This window comes from Eublepharis macularius, chromosome 17, assembly GCF_028583425.1.
Source record: "Eublepharis macularius isolate TG4126 chromosome 17, MPM_Emac_v1.0, whole genome shotgun sequence".
NCBI classification, from domain to species: Eukaryota; Metazoa; Chordata; class Lepidosauria; order Squamata; family Eublepharidae; genus Eublepharis; species Eublepharis macularius.
Genome location: NC_072806.1, coordinates 12527515 through 12548853, shown reverse-complemented (window position 1 = coordinate 12548853; position 21339 = coordinate 12527515). Strand labels below are relative to the sequence as shown.

General features: G+C 43.8%; 1 protein-coding gene across 1 annotated transcript; it reads left to right on the top strand.

Moving 5' to 3' along the window:
• The first annotated feature begins 1820 nt into the window (after nucleotides 1–1820).
• On the top strand, nucleotides 1821–13819 carry LOC129344923 (arylacetamide deacetylase-like 4). Its single transcript, XM_055001839.1, has 4 exons — nucleotides 1821–1991; nucleotides 9013–9229; nucleotides 11117–11180; nucleotides 12699–13819. The coding sequence occupies exons 1-4, from the start codon at nucleotides 1839–1841 to the stop codon at nucleotides 13471–13473; spliced, it is 1209 nt and encodes a 402-aa protein (XP_054857814.1). The 5' UTR covers nucleotides 1821–1838; the 3' UTR covers nucleotides 13474–13819.
• Nucleotides 13820–21339: the final 7520 nt, after the last annotated feature.

The following is a 21339-nucleotide window of genomic DNA, read 5'->3' as shown; positions in this document are numbered from 1 at the left end:
AATGCTTTGACTTTGCACCTAAAAGAGAGGAAAGGAGGTGCCAGGCCAGAATCAAGGGGAGGGTATTTCATCACTGAAACTTCCCTATCAAGCAGTATCACTTGCTTCACCTCTGCATGCTGGGGGATGAAATTCAGGGCTGAACACCATTGGAGCAGGCAGGCCTCCAAGTATCACAGTTCTAGGTAGGCCACCCATTCACCAACCCAATTTCCTACCTCAAGGAATGGAGGAGCAGAAAAAATGGCCTCTACATCATGATGCTCTATGGAATTTCCCCTACTCTCAATAGTAAACACCATAGAGACTAGGGAAGGCAGTGAGGCGTGTCACCCAGAAGTGACATCACATCCTTCCCAAACTCTGCCATCCTCAACCACTGCCACCCAAGTCTCCTGACATTTGTGGAGGAATCGTTGGAAGCCATAGTCCCAAACTGTCTAGGACCATCAGCACTCTAAATCAAGCCAACACTGGATTTTTGTTAACAGTTAAGAAACTGTTTTTTCAGTGGTAGCACCATTTGCAAAGTCAGTGTGGCTGAGTGGAGACAGAGGAGGAGGGAAGGAGAGGATTCTTCCCTAGTTCAGATTCCACATCCCACCTAGAGACAAACTCAAGGCTGTATGGTTCACCTTTGTTCTGGCTAGCATTATGAGACACCAAAATCTCGTGTGTTTCAGTGCCGTCTCTAATGTGCTGTTATGTGTAGCCCCACCTCAATTCAATCATCTTAGTGGGGAAGCGAATCAGGATCAAGCTACAAGTGACGAATGACACTTGCCTGGCAAGTGAACAAACTCACGAATGTCATTCATCACTTGTAACTTGGCACTCAGAAGGAAATCCTCTGCCACCCAGAAAGGTATTGATTAGGAAGAAGATTAGTTAGGGGCATGAAAGAATACTTGTGCAAAGCTTAAGCAATCAATGCCAATGTTGATTTTTGAGTAACCACTAACCGGCTTTCTCGCATGAAGCAAACAGCATTGCAAGCCAAAATACCAGGGGTTTCATCTATGTAAGCTGATGTCTCTTCTTCAGATCTGATAAGCAAACTCAGCAAGGGTTCTGTTTAGATATGAGTGTGATTATATTCTACAACAAAATGGCTACCATTGATCTGGTATACAGAGAGAAACTTGACAGCTTAATGGTGTGGAATCCTCCAAGGACTCAGAGTAGGGTACATCATTATCCCCTCCTCTGTTTTATCTTTGCGACAGCCTTGTAAGGTACCTGTAACTGGCCCATGGTCAACCAGCTACCTTCGAAGCAAAGCGGGGATTTAAACCTGATCCTCCAAGATCCTAATGCAGAACTCTAACCACCACATTCTATGTGTTTTCCTAAATAACACTATAAGATGGTATCACATGGTAACCTTTGAGGTGATGAGAACATGACTCCATGGTAAAAAACACATTTTGCATGCAAAAGTTTCTAGAGTCAGCTCATCATTTCCAGTTAAGGGATATCAGGCAGCTGATCTAAGGAAGAATCTTTGGAAATCAACAATTGATGGACACAAAGATCAAGGGAACACGATGAGGGGAAATGATTTTCTTGGTTTAAGGGACGGGGAAAAGAGAAGTGTTAACTGTGCAATTCTTTAAAAACTTCTTTCCAAAGCCCTTGGTAATCAAATGGCCAAATCCCATATCTGATATGTCAAAACACATTGGTTACATAGATTTTCTAGGATGGCATCATCAAACCACGCCCTCCTGCACAACTTGGGTGATGTAAAATCATAGAGTATTTAAACAGCAAGACCTTTAAATACATATATTCTTTAAAAGCCATCAGTCACTCCATGTCACCTCTCTGGGAAGAAAATGAATTTGTCTCTTGTCCTCATGATCTATCTGGCTCTCAGCTTTGTATTTTGGCGTTATCTTTCTTTCCGAAGAGTGGGTATCCCTGTGGGAATCTTTGAATCCTGCAAATATGCTTTGGCTGCCGTCTATATTGATGCATTTTTTTTATTGGTAAGTGAATCAGATTTTATGGAGTTCCATTTCCAAGATTTCCTAGTACTGGCAAATGTTGAAAGAGAGAACAGGAAGTTTCATTTTAGTATAGATGTCATAATTCATAGATACCATTGTTGCCAGTTTGGGGAAAGTGGGATTAGGTCTCCTTTATTAAAACTTGATTTTTTTTTAACAAGCGACTTCACTTCTGTCTTATCGCCACAGCTGTTGAGATGGAGAAAGACAAAGATCCAAAGGAGGGATGGATTGGCTGTTTAATTTACAGGGGAATTTCCTGATGGGTCATTGACCTATGGGCCACAGATGGCTAGGAGCAAGCAGAGCCTAGCCCAACCCTCTGGCAACACGTGGCTGAGACTCCTCACCTGCAACGGCAGTTGGGGTCAGCCCCAAAATTGTCTCCTCCTGCGCTGCTTCCAGTTGACGGAGGGGTGTGAGTGTGTGAAGTAGGGGGTGAGCTAATGCCTGTTGAGCTGAGTGGCAGTTCTAGCTTGTACTACAGCAGGGGCCTCTCAGCTTGGCTTGCCCAGTCCATTCCTGGCCCAAGTTCAGCCAGTGGAAACTCCTGCATTGCTAAGTCCAAACCTAAAACTGCAGTCACCATATCACTCTGCTTACCTGAAGTTAGAGAAGTGAAAAGAGCTCCTCAATTTTCTCAGGACCTTAGGTCCTAAGCGGAAGACGTGTTCCAACATCAGTGAAAGAGACCTCGTTCACAACCACCACAAAGGATCCCAGTTTGGATCTTTTCCTCCTCTTTTAAACAGAAAAAAATGGTGGCGATTGGTGAATGGTCACTTCTCCCCAGATTTCAGGGTAAAAATATGCAATGTTGTCAGACATATGTTGAAGTTGATTGCTCAGTGGCAAAATGACAACTACCTTACACATGAGCAAAATCTCTGATTTCTACTCAACTTCCAGCAGCAGGATGTCAGATGGGGTTTGCCAGATCAACAAAGACTCTCTCCTGGGGTTCCAGGAGCCAACGAAGGTTTCAAAGACCTTCTGGGAGCTGGCTGGCAATTTTCCATCAGGCAGGATGGAGTGATCTTATAGGTTATATAGATCCCTGTTTGAGGATAGAGGTGAGTCAGACCTCAAAGAAGACTGCCCAAAGAATGGCAAAGAAACACGAACAGAGCAGGGACAGAAATAGGAAATCCTAAAGATTATGCTACCTATTTCCTAACTGACCATCAAGGGAGGTAAGTTTTAGATCTAAGATGAGAAGAGAAATGTGTGACTCATTTTCTTTTATATTGTCGAAGGCTTTCACTGCCGGAAAACATTAGATGTTGTAGATTTTCCAGGCTGTATGGCCATGGTCTTGGCATTGTAGTTCCTGATGTTTTGCCAGCAGCTGTGACTGGCATCTTCAGAGGTGTAGCACCAAAAGACTGAGATCTCTCAGTGTCAAAGTATGGAGAAGTTTTTAGCAGGTAATTTATATCTACTCAGGAAGGTGGGTATGGGCTGAGTCATCCTGTAAGAGTTTCCCAAGGTGTGGAATGTTAATGGAGGGAAGCTTCACTGTATCTTGAGGAGGTTTTTTTGCACCTTTGGGGTGGGGAAGGTTCTCCCCACCACTGCACCTTGTTAATTTGTTTTATTATTTGTATATTGATTTTAGTTTTTGTTTTTATCAATTTTAACTGTTCACCGCCCAGAGCCCCTGGGATGGGCGGTATATAAATTGAATAAATAAATAAATAAATATGGATTGGTGGTTGATAAGCTAATCTTATCTGCATATCAACCACCAATCCATCACTGATCAAGTGGAAAAACTTATGAAAAAGCACAACGTACAAACAGTATTCAGATCCACCAGAAAAATACAACAGATGCTACGATCAGCAAAAGACAGTAGAGACCCCGTCACCTCTGCAGGAGTATACCACATACCCTGCAGCTGTGGACAAGTTTATATCAGGACCACATAGCATAGCAGTCAGACAAGAATAAAAGAACATAAAAGACATTGCAGATTTGGCCAACCTGAAAAATCAGCAGTGGCTGAACATAGCCTAACTCATAGAGGACACAATATCTTATTCCAGGACACTAAAATACTGGACAACACATCCAACTACTTTGTCAGATTACACAGGGAAGCCATTGAAATTCATAAGCATAAGCACAATTTCAACAGGAAAGAAGAGAGTTTAAGAATGAATAGGGCGTGGTTTCCAGTCCTGAAAACACCAGACTAACAAGATACTCTACATCTTACAATAGCCCTGCAGATAAGATTAGCATATCAACCACCAATCCATACGCAAAAGAACCTCCTCAGGATACAGTGAAGCTTCCCTCCCATTAGCATGCCAAAACCTAGGAAACTCCTACAGGATGACTCAGCCCAAACCCTCCTTCCTGAATAGATATAAATTACCTGCTATCATCTCCACACATTGACACTGATAGCAGAACCACAAGTGACAAAAGGCACAGATTGGACACTTGTCAGCTTCCCTCAAGTTTTGATGGGAAATGTAGGCAGCTTGGCGGAATGTTGGACAAGTGACAGTTGACAGAGAGCGAAGCTGCGAGACCAAGATGCCTACATTTCCCATCAAAACTTGAGGGAAGCTGACAAGTGTCCAATCTGTGCCTTTTGTCACTTGTGGTTCTGCTCTGAGAGATCTCTGTCTTTCAGTGCTACACCTCTGAAGATGCCAGTCACAGCTGCTGGTGAAACGTCAGGAACTACAATGTCAAGACCACGGCCATACAGCAAGGAAAATCTACAACAACTATCATTTTCTTTTGCTTGGATGTTGTTAGTCCAGTTTTGCTCAACTATAGACTTGCATGCCTTTCTCACTGAAATCCAATTTGGATTGCTGAATATAATGCAATAAAACAATATAATCAACAGCTAGGACATTAATTGAGCAAATACAATAATGAACGATAGTTAGAACATGGCAGGAAAGAGATACAGTGGGGAATGGTAGCAGAAATTTTCTATTTTATCTTGTTTTGTTTTATTTTTTTAAATAAATGTTTATTTCAGTTAGTAAACTCACAAAAACCTTAATTATACATCTACTATCATCTACTGCTACATTTATCTACATAAAACAAACTAGACATATACATTTTAACATAAACATAAAAGGGCAGCACAATGCTGAGGGACGGGGCAAAAGTGCTCAGGTAGCCAACTATGAAGTGGCAACCAACTACCCAGAAGTGGTAGAAAGTTACTCTGTGAAAAACAGTGACATATCCAATAGGCACCCTTTGTATGGGAAAACTCATCCGCCTCCTGCTCCTAAGTGGCCTAACAGAGCATTGAATGCTGACTACCATGAGGACCAGTCTGCTTATGCCTGTGCAGCAGCTGAGCCCCCTTCCACATGGTCAATCTGCTTCCTGGGCACACGACATAGCCTCTGGCCAGGGTGGCCATGACCTCAGATAAATAAGAAGGAAGATGGAGGCTGTGCCCGAGAATCCCTTGCCATGGACACAGGGTATGAGGTGGGATAGGATGCCTGTGGTGACAGGGCAAGAGTGTGCTGGGAGAAGTAAGAGGGGAGTTGTTTATACTCAAACAAGGGAGGAGAGTTAAGACCAGAATGTCTGACTAACAACTACTAGCCAAGTTCAGGGAGACCGAGGAGCACAGCTGCTCTAGCACCCAGTAATCCTTTTCAATTGCCATCCAAGCCAGCCCCAGGAGTGGTTTCCCAGGCAGCCCGCAAATCAACCCTGCTCTTGAGAAAGCAGTGTAAGAAATGTCTCTCCTGGCCTGCATTGCCATGCTAACAAGCAGAGCTCCCTTCGTGGGCGAGGGAAGTTGGCAACATGTGTGGAGACATCCTCTTCACTTTTGGCAGATCAATAAAGTCTGTGTCGAACAACAACGCCTCCCCTGTCTGTTTGCTTGCCTGTGCATAAATGTAGCCCCCCCCCTCCACTTCCAAATTAGACCTAATATCCTGCCTCCAGGGATCATGGGAGGAGGAGTACCCCAAGCATCAGGATATCCTCTCGATTTCAAATAGGAGGAACCTTCATGGTAAGTCTAAAGTTCCTTTCTCATATCAACACCCTTTCTAAGCAAAGTTGCTGCAGGAGGTTCTTGTTCAAATCACACTTTTGCTATAAGTGGCTCTGGGCTGGGACAGATGGGGTGGCCACACAGAGGCTCCAGGTGCCTCTGTGCCTTTTTGTGGCTCTGCTGCTGAAAGAAGCAGGTGTCCACTGGCACCTTGGAGGCTCCAGCCCTGTACAGCTTTCCTTCCACTTCCCTCCCTCAATTTCACTGCAGGCAGTGGGGTGGGACTTGCCCCTGGGTTAGAGTGAGGTTGATGCTGAAACTGATGTGTGTAGAGTGATGTACTGGGACCTCAGGGGCTCCTCCCCCACGAGGTCAGACCACCCTCCCTTTTCCTGTTAGTGAAAGCAGGGATGGACTTTGGGGATCTGGTGCAGGGAATAAGATGACAGCCCCTGGAGCAATTTTTCTGGTCCCGCAGACCATCATTCCACTCGGGAGGGGGGGGAGGTCACCTCAGAACCAGGGCATGTGTCTCAGGGTCTACCCCATGTTCTCCTCAGATCTTTGCAATGTGTTGATAAATTTCAATGGAGCTGCCATGAATCGATGGCCATTTGTCGTTCCCATCACATCCAATGGGCCTTCCAGCTTCTCCCTGGGTTTCCAATGGGCATTCCTGCCATTCGTACCAGAACATGCCCCCTTCACCTCTATGGAGCTGCCTCTCTAAGATTTGAGAGGGGGGTGCTAATTCTGAGTGCCAGGGGCTGTATGTGTGACACTTGCTGGGCCCCACTGCCTTTTTGGTCTTGATTTTCAAGGAGAGGGTGAATACTTCTTGGAGCAGCGGTGGTGTAGTTTGCAAGTGAGTAGAGCTTCAGCTGCCAATCTGGTCCTTGTTGGAAATGGGGGTTGGGCAAGCAGATGGACAGGTGCCCTGTCTGCAAATTCAACATGCCCCTACAGGGCAGGCATCTCTGTTGGGGTGCAGCAAGCCTGATTGCAAGGATCTTCCTGCTCTGAGCACCCACTCTTCGCAGGGCAGGGTAATGTTATTGGCAGCTGGTGACAGGAAAAAGCAACCCAGCCCACTTACTGGCTATGCTTTTCCCTGCCACTCCCTGCCTTGAGGTCAGGTAGCAATTTCCCCCCTGGCCAGTTTGGCTAGGTATCCTAATGGAGTTTTGCCATCTTCTGGGTATGGAGTAATGGTCACTGTGTGTGTAAGGGGGGCGGGGTTGGGGAATGTCCTTTATTTTGCAGGGGGTTGGACTAGATGACCCTAGAGATACCTTCCAACCTTGTGATTCTATGATTCATGACCCATGATTCATCTCCCAGGCATAAGGAGAAATGTTCAAAGAGGTGTATAGATAACAGCGAGAACAAATACTTTGCTTGCATATTTTCCCTCCACGGGTTTGAGATTCAAGGCTAACGGCTTTGGCAAGCCAGAGGAAATGTACTTTCAGCACTTAGTAATAACATGAAGCACAGGAATCATGTAAGCACAATCATACCTGTGACCTGGGCTGAGCCTGAGAATGACAGGCAACAGAAGACACCTGAAAGGCGAGGCAGGGAAATGGCATTGACAGCTAGTGACAGGGAAAAGCAGCCTGGCTCACTCACTGGCTATGTCTTTCCCTGCATCTCATGACACTGTCAACTACAGCTGCCTTGCAATTGGTGGATTTTGCCAGCATTTCCTGGGCAACTGCAGAGCATTTTCTCCTAGCTGTGCCTTACCGGGCTCAGCTCGCCAGCACAGTTCTCCCATGGAAGTGCTTTGAGAGCGACCAAGCGGTGCTGCAGTTATGCAACTTGTGGGCGACTGCACCAGACGGCCCTCAAGATTGAGCTGTTAAAATCTTCCAGGTTTATTTGCAAATTCAAAATGTCCTTGTTTTAAATATTTCAGTTCTTCTGCGTTTCTTCTACGTCTAATAAGTGCCATTGATTTTTTAATTGTTTAATTTCCTTCATTTTTTTCTTGTTGCCAGTAACCTTATGGTCTTGTTCTAATAGCTTCAATTTATCCGTTATTTTCTTTATGGACTTTTGCTTCTTGTTTTTCATCTTCACAGCTATTGCCAATAAAGTTCCTCTGATATAAGCTTTACTGGCCTCCCATATCATTGTTGTAGTAGTGTCAGTTGTACTGTTCATCTTAAAATATTCTATCAGATCTTTCTTACATTTTTTATTACTTCATCTCATAGCAATAATGTATCACTTAATCTCCATCTTCTTTCTCTCTTACTCCTGTACTTTCATGTTAGCTCAGTTGGATTATGATCTGCTAGAGTCTTTGGGAAAATCTCTGCTTCCTCAGTTTTTGTAATTAAGGTTTTTGATATCCAGTACAGGTTTGTAGGAGGATCTTCCTTGTTTGTCCATGGCCCATGGCCCCAGGCTCTGGGTTTAAGTATCCATAGATGGGGTCATGTTGAGGATCAGCTATATTGATACATATCAGGATTTTTTTTAGTTGGCACACAAAGTCTGCACTGAAAATTAAAGGGAAAAGCAGCTGAACTCTTTTTTGGGGAAGAGGATAAATTTTAAAATGCATATTTTAACAGGCAGTGTAATCCATCCTAAGTGTGACCCAACCAGACTCTTTGACATCCTTAGTTCATTGGGCAGTGCAAGTGCATAAGCAGCGACAACACCTAAGTGCTCATTTACCACATAACCCAGTTAAGATCTTGTTGCACAAGCAGTTCTTGCACAAGTGACAAACTGCTAGGGATAGCAGAACGCTGTTAACATGACTGACCTCACGGTGGCCAAGAGAGGCTCTCATTCTAAAAATACGATGATCGCGGAGCCAAATCTTGCTTTTCTACTACAGCCTGTCATGACTATCCCTCTGAAACTATGTTCTCTTCTAAATAATTGTAAACAAAAAAAAGTATATAAACGTCCTCTGTAAAATTAACTGTGATTATTGTTGTGCTAACTTCTGCTATTTCTCCCACTCTCTCTGTGAAACAGGGATCTGTTTTGGAGACATTAGGAATATGCAGCCAAATCAAATTTGTAAGACTGTCAGTAATGTTATGTGCTCTACAAACCGACCGGAATCTCCACATCAGGGACGAACGCTTTGGTAATGTGCCTGTGAGAATATATGAACCAAAACATTCCTACACTGAGCCAAGAAGATGTGTGATCTACATCCATGGAGGTGTTGCCATGATTGGGACCATTAGTAAGACATTTAATACTTTTCATTATGTATTTGTGGGAATATGCGGTATTGTTAGAGAAATTTGTTCAAGGCTTTGTTGGAGACAATGACGTCATTGAGATCGATCTTCTCATGGGATCCCCCAACTTCTTGATCCTGAGATAGCTTTGGGGATTTTGAGAACAAGTAGTAAACACCACAACAAAAGGGATCCATGGAGGCTGGGTCAAATCATAAAAATGTTGGGAGGTTCCACAAAATGTCGGGAGGTTCCAAATTAAGCATTTTCCTATGGTTGACACACAGCAGTTTCCAAATGGGTGGTTCCTTGGAGGCATAAAGGTCATGCCTCCTGGAGGAAACCCAGGGGGAATGAAGAAACCCAGGATTGGCTCTTTGCTTTGGAAAAGAAGGAAGCAGGCACCATGAAACACATCAGCCATAAAACCCACAGGTACCTTTGGAGATCACTGCTCTAACACATAAAGTAGCAGCTAGAGTGAACGGGGAAAGGCTAGAACACACCCTCAGGAGCATGGCAGGAGCAGGCTTAAATCTCCATTCAAACTCCCTCCATCTCCGTCCAAGTTTCCTCTCCCATCCGAGTTTAGGAAGATCATAGAGCTAAGGGGAAAGAGGTATAGATGATTCATCCAGGGTTTGGCTGTTTGAATGAGACCAATGTTCACTATTTACACCACAGAGGCCAACATATGCACCATGCTCAGCGTGCTGCAGTTCAGCATGCTAAAGGCACCACAGTAAAAACAAAGGATCTTACAGGGTCCATAAGCAAGCTCAGAAGCAGCTAAGAGTTGCTGAGCATTTTAAAGAATTCAATCTTTAGTTGATTTTACAGACTTTTTATGCCAAGATTTTCCTTTTTAGGTAAAAAGTGGTGTAGTGTGTAACAGGGTTTTTTTCCTGGAACTAGAGGTAGAGCAACTCCTGGCAGGAGGTGGCGCTCCATCCCAGGACCACACAATGACATCAATTCTGGGGAGTGACATCATTGTGTAGGAGATGCCGCCCCCCAGCAGGGCTCCCAGGAGCGGGGGGGGGGGCAATTGCACACTCCAGCCAGGCCCAGATCCTCCCCAGATATAAATATTTACCGCACCACGCATAAATGATTAAAAACATGGAACAAAGTTAAAAACCCAGAGACCTAGTAACATCTGTTACAAAATTGTTGGCACATATACAAGAACCAAGTCACAAGATTAATTGCACATATACAGGTGACTTATATTGGAGGCTATAAAAATGTTCCATATTTAAACTACCTGGCCTGAACCAGCAACATCTTTTATGAGCCATGAATTTTGTGTGTGTGTAATAAATTAGACCACTGAGGAAGGCCCACAGGACCAAACCGCACTTGGTCACTGTAGATGTGCAATCAATTTTGTGACTTGGTTCTTGTATATGTGCCAGCAATTGTGTGACTCTGTGTAACTGATGTTACTAGGTCTCTAGGTTCCTGACTTGTTTATCAGGCTGGTTTTTTTCCCTCTTGTTTTTGTCCTAATCAATATTATCACCATCATCTTCATCACCATCACCTCATCTGACACTCTTCTTTGCCTGAGAGGGTTTTTTTTTAAACAAGACTCATTTTAAAGTCATATCTGTTTTAGGCTGTGTTATGCTCTTTCTGGAATATTAAGGCTTGATTTTGATAGTTTTTCAATTGTTAGAATTTATAGGGTGTTACATTTTTTACTATGTTGTACTTTGTAAACCACCTCAGGCAGGGTCTGTGAAGAAAGAATCCAAATAAATAAATCAGTTTTCTTTACCCACAAGTTACGAAATTCTTTGTTTTATTCGCTCAAGAAAACAGAATAGAAATGATTGAGCTGTATAAAGAATTTCTGTACTGAAGGATTTTTTTTAACTTTCCAGGAGCTTATGCAGCTGTATGCCGTAGATTAGCCCTAAGAAGTGAGACGATGGTTGTGAATATTGGGTGAGTGGGATTGTTTTGTACTGGCAATGTTGGTGTCGCTCCATACTTTTTGCAGGACTGAAATCAGAAGCTGCCCAGGGAAAGTCCTCCGCTGAAGCATCTGTCCCTAAAATTGCTGCTACCACCTATCTTTGGGTGGGGCAGTAAAGGCACTGCAGGACACCAGTAGGAGGTCCACTTGGATGGGTGTTCAGCTGCCAGTGCCAGCTTTGGTTGGCTGGTCTGGTCATCACTTTTATGCCTCCTTCCCTGCTCCAAGGTGAGTAAAGTGCAGAGAGCAAAGAGGTGGCATCTAAGTAGAGATCGGACAGTGGGTGCAGCGAAGCAGTATGGCATCAGCTCTAATCACTGGGCCAGGCCCACTGGCCAAAAGAGGCACCAGCATGCCATGCCAGCATGTACTGACACAGAAAAAAAGGCCTGCCCCAATATTTTCTTTAATTCAGATTTTTCTGTAAACCAGGAGTTCTTCTTGGGTTTCTGTAAAGGTCTGTTTGGTCTGTTCATGGCCCCAATTTCTGGATTTAAGTATCCACAGATTTTGCCAGGTTGAGAATTCAATATAACAAGAAGAATTTCCCTTCCCTGGCTGACCCCATACCCTCTTCCCTTTTCCTGTTTCCCTCTCTCTTTCTCTTTGTCTACCGTTGTCTTCCGCTTTCCTTACTCACAGCTGGTAGCCTCTCCTCTATGGTCCAGTTCCATGGTAGTGGCTGTACTGGGCAATTGTGTGGTGGGGATCCTGCAAGGACTTTCAACAGGTACTTCACTCCCCTCTGCGTCCCCTTCTTTCCCTCCTCCTGGCAGCCCTCATATGCTCACTTTTCCCTACTTCCTTCTCTCTTTCAAATCCACTAAGCAACTCACCTTTTTTGTATCCCTCATCTTCATTTGCATGTATTATTTATTTATGTAATTTATATACTACTTTCTTCACAATGGAACCCCAAAGCAGCATTCTTCTTGCCTCCATTTTTACAACAACTCTGTATGGTAGGTTAGGCTGAATGTGTTGAACTGGCTTAAGGTCACCCAGTTCAGCTTCCTTAGCAGAGTGATGATATGAATCTGATTCTCCCGGATCCTACTCCAAAACTCTAACCAGTACACTACACAACTTTTGGTTTGCACAAATTTCTGCAAACCTGGGGTGTTTTTTAGGCAAGTAAGAAGATCTATCTTTTCTGTTCATGGTCCCGGTTTCTGAATTTAAGTATCCTCAGGTCCAGGCTGCTTGGTTGTTAAGATAATGTAAGGAGTTATTACTTTCTTGGAGAGAAGGAGGAGATATCTCTGTTATTCTAACCATCTTCAAGAAATGCTAGGAAAATGCCACCAAGACACTATGTCTTCTGAAGTAGCAGGAAAATCTGTAACCTCTTTAATTAAAAAAAATTTAAAATGGCAATGAAAATTCAGGAAAGACAGGATGGTTATTTTAATCCAGCATTTTTTTGCTCATTTCGTATTATGTTCTGCAATAATGTCTGACATCTCTTTTTGTTGTTGATTTTTCAGGTTTCGTTTAGGTCCAGAGCACTCGCATCCTGCACAGCTTGAAGATTGCTTGTCAGCTGTAGTATATCTTCTAAAAGAAGCAAGGAATTATGGAGTGGACCCCAACCGCATTATCCTTGCAGGGGATAGTAGTGGAGGAACACTTGTTTCTTTGGTTTCTCAGAATCTGTTACCTAGGAAAGATATCCCAAAAATTCAAGCGCAGTTGCTGATTTATCCATTCTTCCAAACATTAGATGTTATGTTGCCTTCGTATCAGCAAAACCGCTTTGCTCCCATCTTGTGTCGTGAACGAGCTATCAAACTTGCTGTACGGTTCATGACTGGAGAGATGGTCGATATCAAGGGAGTGATGAAGAATGCCCACGTTCCTGATGATATAGCAGTGAAATACAGAAAATGGATTAGTGCTGATAACATTCCAGATGAGTTTAAGAAAAGAGGCTATGTGCCAATAGTTCCTGCTCCATTTTCAAAAAAGCTTTACAAAATAGCTGAATTATCTCTTCAGCCAACATTTTGTCCGCTTTTAGCTGAAGATGACATTGTACGACAGCTCCCTGAGACTTTCCTTTTGACTTGTGAATATGACGTACTTCGAGATGACGGACTATTGTACAAGAAACGGCTAGAGGATAACGGTGTGCCGGTGACTTGGCTTCACCTAAAGAAAGGATTTCATGGAATTATGTTCAATAATGATTTGATGTTCTTTCAGTACAAAGAGGCAGAACATGCAATGAAACACATAGTGGACTTCATACAAAGGTTCTAAAATGAAACTGCCATCAGTTGGAAACACCTGTACCCTGTTACTTTGCATGAAATTGCATTTGAGTTGCTTTCTTTCAAAGATTTGTCTCAAATTAGGATAATCAAAATTGAAGTAGTGTCCAATATACAGGTCAAGATGGGTAGCCTTGTTTGTCTGTCTGTGGCAGTAGAAAAGAAGTGAGCTGTAACTCATGAAAGCTCATATCCTACCACTAATTTTGTTAGTTGTATAGGTGCTACTGTATTCATTCTCTTTTCTATTGTCCAGTGTACAGTTATGATTTTAAGCATCAGTGAGGTGGTGAAGTAGAAATAGCATCTCGTTTCAAATATTTTCAGACACCAACTGTTGGATCACTATTCAATAAATATTACATTTACTTATTTACTTACTTCAAGTATACCTTGCCTTTCTCTCCAATGGGGACCCAAAGAGGCTTATTTCATTCCTCTCTCCTCCGTTTTTTAATTTCTTCATTTGTGCCTCATCTTCCAGCTCCAAATACTCCTACTGGACAGTTTAAATTCCGAGAAGAGTATGTAACCATGGTTCAAAGAAATGAAGATAGTAAGAAGCAAAATTAAATCCAGTTTCAGATCAATAACTGAATCACAGTAATCTCAAAGTTCATAAAAACAGTTTTCATTAGATGCCCTCTCCTCCTTGCAAAAACAAACAGCAATGAAACTTATACCAAGACCAAGACCAATATACAAAAATTATGTTACGAAACCACTTATCAATAAAAAGAAAAACCATTGGTTATTTAAGAACTTTTAAAATACATTTCACGCCATTTAAAAATTAATGTACAGAATCTAGCTACTTGCCATGTGATCATGTGGTTTTTATCGGCTAAGAGCCAGCAGAGCTTTGCTTTATTTGTAGTTATATTACTTGGCATCCTGTCTAATAGTGGAGTAATAATTTTTAAATGAACCTCTCCGTAGAATGGGCAACTGAAGAACATGCAGACTCTACCTCTCCCAAAGGGCATGGACATAGCCTTTCTGCATAGGGGACTTTGTTGTACCTACCCTCAACAACCGCCGATAGAAAAGCAGAACATCTGGCCAAAAAAATGCCCTTCTGAAATTGTTTACTTCCACAGAGGCCAGATACTTGGCTGGCTCAATGGTACCTTTATCATTTATCAGCACTCCCATTTTAGATGCACTAGAGATGTCAGATTGGCACCCTATGTCTTCTATTCTTTGTTTAATTAACCCTTTGGCTTGTTCAGCCCCCTGAGTTAGGAGCACCTGAGGAGAGAAGCCTATTTTTGTAATATACCTGTACACCGCCTTAAGCCATCTGGATTTAAATTCGTCATGAAGATTCAGAGGGAGCAAACCTTGAGGATAGAAAAAAGCTTTCAGCCACATATGAATGGATTGGATACCCACCCTAGCTTCAAACCTCAGGTCTCCAGACTCCAGCCGAATCCAGGCGTTTGATACACCCTTGGGAACTTGTAGCACAGCTCTCAAAAATTTGGACTGTGCTCTTTCTTGCAGATTGAAACAAGAGGAGGGAGGACCTAAAAATGTCCCATATAGCATCTGCGCTAAAGATTTGGCTTTATACAGCTTTAACTCTTCTGGAACAAAATAGCCGCCCTGGGTACGAAAGAATTTTAATATGGCATTTGCTGATCTTTCCCCTTGTTCAGCAACATATTGGCTGTGCTTAACCCTTGAGCCATTTGCTTATACAATCACTCCCAAGTATTTAAAGCTATCTACTTGTTCAATCTGAGGGACATTGATAGCCCAATATCTTTGTTTCGATCTACTCCCGAATGTTATGATTTTGGTCTTCTGATAATTGATATACAGGAGCTCAGTTTCGCAAAACATAGCCATTTTCCCAAGGGCTCTCCTTAAGCCAACTGGGGTTCTAGATAAGAGAACTGCATCATCAGCATACAGTAACACAGATATGTGCCAGTTTGTGAGTTTAGCGGGGTGAAGATCTGGAGTATTGAGCCAGCCAACCATATTATTGATGTAGAAACTAAAGACTGGGGCTAGCAGTGTCATTTAGCCGCTGATCAGTCAAATTCAACATATGCCTGACAATGTTGTAAATTTTTACCCTGAAATCTGGGGAGAAGTGACCTCCCACCAAACATCATCAGTTTTTTTCCCTTAAGAAAGAGGAGGAAAAGATCCAAACTGGGATCCTTCGTGGTGGTTGTGAACGAGGTCTCTTGCACTGATGTTGAAGTACATCTTCAGCTTAGGACCTAAGTTCCTGAGAAAATTGAAGTGCTCTTTTTCCTTCTTGAACTACAGGGAAATAGTGTGATACAGTGACTGCAGTTTTAGGTTTGGACTTAGCAATGCAGAAGTTTCCATGACAGGCTGAATTTGGGTCAGGAGCAGACTGGACTGTAGTACAAGCCAGAACTGCCACTCAGCTCAGGGGGCATTCGCTCACCCACTGCTTCACACACACACACACCGCTGCAAACTGGAAGCAGCACAGAGAGAGGCAATTTGTGGGCTGACCTCAACTGCCGTTGAAGGTGAGGAGTCTCAGCCACGTGTTGCCAGAGGGTTGGGCTAGGCTCTGCTTGCTCCTGGCCATCTGTGGCTCAATAGGTCAGTGACCAATCAGGAAATTTCTCTTAAAATTCAATGGCCAATCCATCCCTCTTTTGGACTTTGTCTTTTTCCATCTCAATAGTTGTGGCACATGTAAAAGAAATCAGGTTTTAAAAAAGGAGACCAAACCCCACTTTTCACAATCTAATGGCAACATTGACATCTATAATAAAATGAAACTTCTGGTTCTCTCTTTCAATATTTGCCAGCACTAGGAAATCTTGGAAATGGAACTCCCATAAAATCTGATACACTTACCAATGAAAAAATTGTATCCATACAGAAAACAGCCAATGTGTATTTGCAGGATTCAAAGAGTCCCACGGGGATACCCATTCTTCGGAAAGAAAGATAAAACCAGCAGAGGACGCTGAGAGCCAGAGAGATCACGAGGACAAGAGACAAATTCATTTTCTTCCCAGGGAGGTGACATGAAGTGACTTTTTAAGCATATATGTAATTAAAGGTCTTGCTGTTTAAATATGCTATAATTTCACATCACTCAAGTTGTGTAGGAGGGCGTGGTTTGATGACGCCATCCTAGAAAATCTATGTAACCAATGTGTTTTGACACATCAGATATGGGACTTGGCCATTTGATTACCAAGGGCTTTGGAAAGTAGTTTTTAAAGGATTGCACAGTTAACACTTCTATTTCTTCTATCCCTCTCTAAAACCAAGCAAATTATTTTCCCTCATCCTCTTCTGCTTGATTTTTGTGTTCACCAATTGTTCATTTCCCAGGTTCTTCCCCAGATTAGCTGCCGAATATCCCTTAGCTGGAAAAGATAGACTGACTCTAGAAACTTCTGCATGCAAAGTATGTATTTTACCACGGAATCAAGTCCTCATAACCTCAAAGGTTAGTGTCTGATACCATCTTATGGTGTTATTTAGGAAAGAAAGTATAATGTGGTGGTTAGAGGTCTGCAATAGGATCTTGAAGGACCAGGTTTAAATCTCTGCTGTACTTTGAAGACAGCTGGTTACAGGTACCTTACAAGGCTGTTGCAAGGATAAAACAGAGGAGGGGAGAACAATGTACCCCACTCTGAACTCCTTGGATGATTCCTCATCATTAAGCTGTCAATTTTCTCTCTGTATACCAGATCTATTGTAGCCATTGATCTGGTATACAGCCATTGATCTGGTATACATCAGCTCACATAGTTGAAATCCCTGGTAATTTGTCTTACAATGTTGTTTGCATCATGCGAGAAAGCAAATGACTCAAAATTCAACAATAGCAATGCTTACTTAAGCTTTGCACAAGCATTCTTTCACTAGCAACAAAGCCCATCATGGGGAAAAAATACAATGGGTTCTAGAAAACTGATTTGTCAGGACTTGAGAGGGCACCACCGCCATGCCCAGCCTCTGTGTTGCCTCCATGGCCCACATTGGATGGCTCCAGAGACTGGGAGCACTACCAGGGGCAGCAAGGGTTCTGGAGCACTGCTGCACCCCACAGCCACTCAATTCGGCCTGCATCGAGCAGCTCCGGAGCCTGGGAGTGCCTGGGGTGTGTGTGTGTAAAGGTCCCTGAAGCACACCTGAGTCATGCAGCTGCCCAATTTAGCCTCAATTTGTGCCAAATCGGAACACTGCAGAGGCTGGGAGCACTGCGGCGGTGGGGTGGCAAGGGTCCTGGAGTTTTCCTGCATCATGTAGCTGTCTGGTTTGGCTTCAAGTCAGGTTGATTCGGGTGGCTGCAGAAGAGGGGAGTGCTGCCGAGGGGCGGCAAATGCCCAGGCACGCTCCTGCACCCCACAATCCCCCAATTAAGCCCTGATTTGGGAGGCTGAGGAACTAAGAGCACTGCAGGAGGAGCAACAAACACCCTGATGCACTCATCTGCACAGCAGCCACCGGATTGGGACACACTGCTGCCGAATTGAGCAGCTGCAGAGGTGGGGAGCCAGAGCTGCCAGTCCCCTGCCTCGGGTGAGGGATCATTGGTCCCACTCTCCACCCTCTACCCCCACTTACCTGGCCAGCAGTGTGTGTGGGGGGGAAAGCATGGCTTCCAGGATTTGGGCCTCTGGCTGGATTCAGGCTGGATTCAGGCCAAATCGGGCCTGGATTTGGCTGCGGTGGAACGCGGCAGCGCTTCCACACTCCACAGCTGCTGCACTCCTTCTCCCTGTGGTGGGCCAAATTGCACCAGATTTGGACTGAATTTCACAGGAATCAGGCCAGATTGGGCCCAATTCAGCTCCCTGTGGAGCGCGAGAGCACTACCAGGGGCAGCTTCCGCCCTTCCCAGAAGTCGTGTCATTGCTCAGGGCACATGCAAGAGGGGGCACAGGAAGGTGAGTACCAGGTCCCCATGTCCTGCTGGGAGGCTAGCGGGTCTTGGCAACCCAATGGGGCCAAATTGGGTGGCTGCCGTGGCAGGGAGCACTGCCAGAGGGTGGCAAGCATCAAACCCATCAGGTAATCTTTGGCCAGTCTCAGGCAAACTCATTTCTCAAGATGCTTTTGAGGATAAAATGGAGGAGGGGAGTTGATGTAAGCTGCTTTGGGTCCCTCCTTGGGAGATAAGTGAAGTATCAACACTGAAAAGCGTAAGGAGGTTGTGGCAGGTGAGAAAGAGGAAGAGCTGAAGGGAAGTGCTTGTTGGAAGAGAACTTGGACACTGGACTAGGCAGAGACTGACAACTGAACTATATTGTTAAGAAACTGCATGTTCATGCTGCAGCCATCTTTGTAAAATGTTTGGTTCAGGCAGAGGTCTCTTTAGACGTCTTCCTGAACAACTTTGCTGAGCTTGTAGAAGCTCTGGGTATGCAGTGACCTTGTATGATAAGATAAGGTGACTACCTTGTTAGCGAGATGCAGCTTCCCTGGTACAGAGGGTTTTTTTTTTTACCAATTAACATTCTTGCCGGATCATACCATCTCAGCCTTGGGAGAGGAGGTGGCGCCAAGGCTGCCAACTGGTCTCCCTCCCTCTTCCATACATTGCACTTTGACTTGGCAACATTAATTCTTGAATTCTTGATTGGTCGTCAATTCTTGAATTCTTGATTGGTCAGGGGCCCAGACCATTCAAGAATCCAGGACCCATAAATTAGCTGCCTTCCATAAGACAAGGGGGCTTTGGCTAGGTTACAGCCAGCTTACGCCGTGTCCTGGCAATGGCTTCAGTTCTGGCTCTGAATTTGACTCTTTAGGATGGAAGCTCAGCTGCAACCATTCTTTCGTTCTGTTTTGTTTTGCTGAACCATTGAAGTTCCGTGCGCCTCTGGAAAGAGATTCTGTTTCTGCCTAACTGTTGTGGATTGCTGGGTATGTATTAGCTAGTGCTACTTGCTCTAGGTTTTGTTATTTTAAAATCCCCACAATATGTCTTTCTTGTGTTATTTTTTCTGTCTTTTGCACTCGAATAAATTAAATCTAAAATTCTACCCTGTGTGAGTCTTGACTCTGATACCTCAAAGAAGGAGCCACACCCCATGCTCTGCTTCCGAACCACCTACCAAGGTAATCATTTTAGTTTGGGAAACTGCTTGCAATCTCAAACTTGCAAGGTAGACTTTTCTGTTTTGAGTTCCTCTATAGGAACTCAAAATTTCTGGTTACGAAAGATCACTGTACTGCAACATGTTTATAATCCCCGGATTATAAACTTGGAATTTCTTCCTTGCTTCAAGACCGGGGGATAGACAAGAGGGAGTGGTGGTGGCTTACCAGGCTAGTGTGGGGAATTAGTCCCTCATTGGCATGATTGTTAATTTCTGTTAAACAGGTACCAGATGTGGGTGTTTGTACATCTTTACTCCTGAGCTGGGTAAGAGCAGTGGAACCCTGACCGGGAATCCTTGATATATACGAGACAAATTACAGGTGACGAGCTTCTCTGGGAGGGGTAGTCTTACAAAGACCTGCTGCTCGACTCTCCCTGGGGGAGAATCGTAACTGGAGAGATTCTCTCTCTCACTCTCTCTCTCTCTCTCTCTCTCTCTCTCAAAAATCCTCCGGGAGAGGGTGGAACGTGACAGGAGGCAGGAAAAAAAGCCGAGTTTTTTTACACGTGAGAGAGAATCCCAGTCCCATTCTTCTTCTCCTGGAGGGGAATTGCATTGTGGATTTTCTCTCTTAGCTTTTTTCCTGCTCCCTGTTAAGTCACACACACACACACCCCGAGCTCTTGGGGGGGTTTGAGAGAAAGAGTCCCTCCAACTGTGATTCTCCCCAGCTGAAAATCACATCAAGCAGATGGGTTTTTTAAAGAGATCCCGTGTTGGCTGATGTGTGGGTGTTTTCCAAGGGTCATGGTGGTAGAAGACAGCTTGGAATCTCCATAGACTCTTTGACATCTTTAGGCATGGGATTATAAGCATGTTGCAGTACATTGATCTTTCATAACCTATTACCTAATTTATCAGGAGTTGTTCACAATATCACTTTCAGACTTGGGAAACCAGCTGGTGGAATGTTTATGCTAGAACTCTTTAAAGGGCATTCATGTCCAAAGATTTTTTAAAACTCTTAGTGAAAAGCCTGGGTAAAGTGAAATACTTTGACTTAGCACCTAAAAGAAAGGAAAGGGGGTGCCAGACAAGAATCAAGGAGAGGGTATTCCATCACTGAAATTGTCCTATCACGAAACTGCCCTATCAAGCAGTATCACTGAAACTGCCTTATCAAGCAGTATTACTTGCTTCACATCTGCATGCCGGAGTATGAAGGTCAGGGCTGAACACCATGGGAGCAAGCAGGGCTTTGAGCATCTCAGTCCTAGGTGGGCCACCCATTCACCAACCCAGAGTGGGGAATTTCCAGCCGCTAGTCTCAATTTACTGTCCCAAGGAATGGAGGACTCTGAACAAAATTATACAATCTTCTAAATACTCGCTTTTATAATTTTATAAAGTGCCAATGGTGCAAAAGTCTGCCGATACATATCATATCAACAATTATTACGAAGTGTTTAAGAACATTACAACATATACTAATGTAGCCAAATGGTGGGAGAAATATACAACAATCCTAAATAAGTCAGTTCATTTATAGTAGTCCATTCACGTCGGTGCAAAAGCACTCTAACCAATGAATCAGAAATAATGCTGCAGCTGCAGAAAACCTTATGGGATATGTGAAGCAGCGGAGCCGTAGAGCTGTAGATTACCATACCAAAGCTGTGGGGCTGTGAGTAGCCACACCTACGAGTTTTGCCAGCATACTTGTCCAGTCCCATTTTGCATTAACACTTCTTCACAGGCATGTTTTTCTGTTGAATACCATAATATAT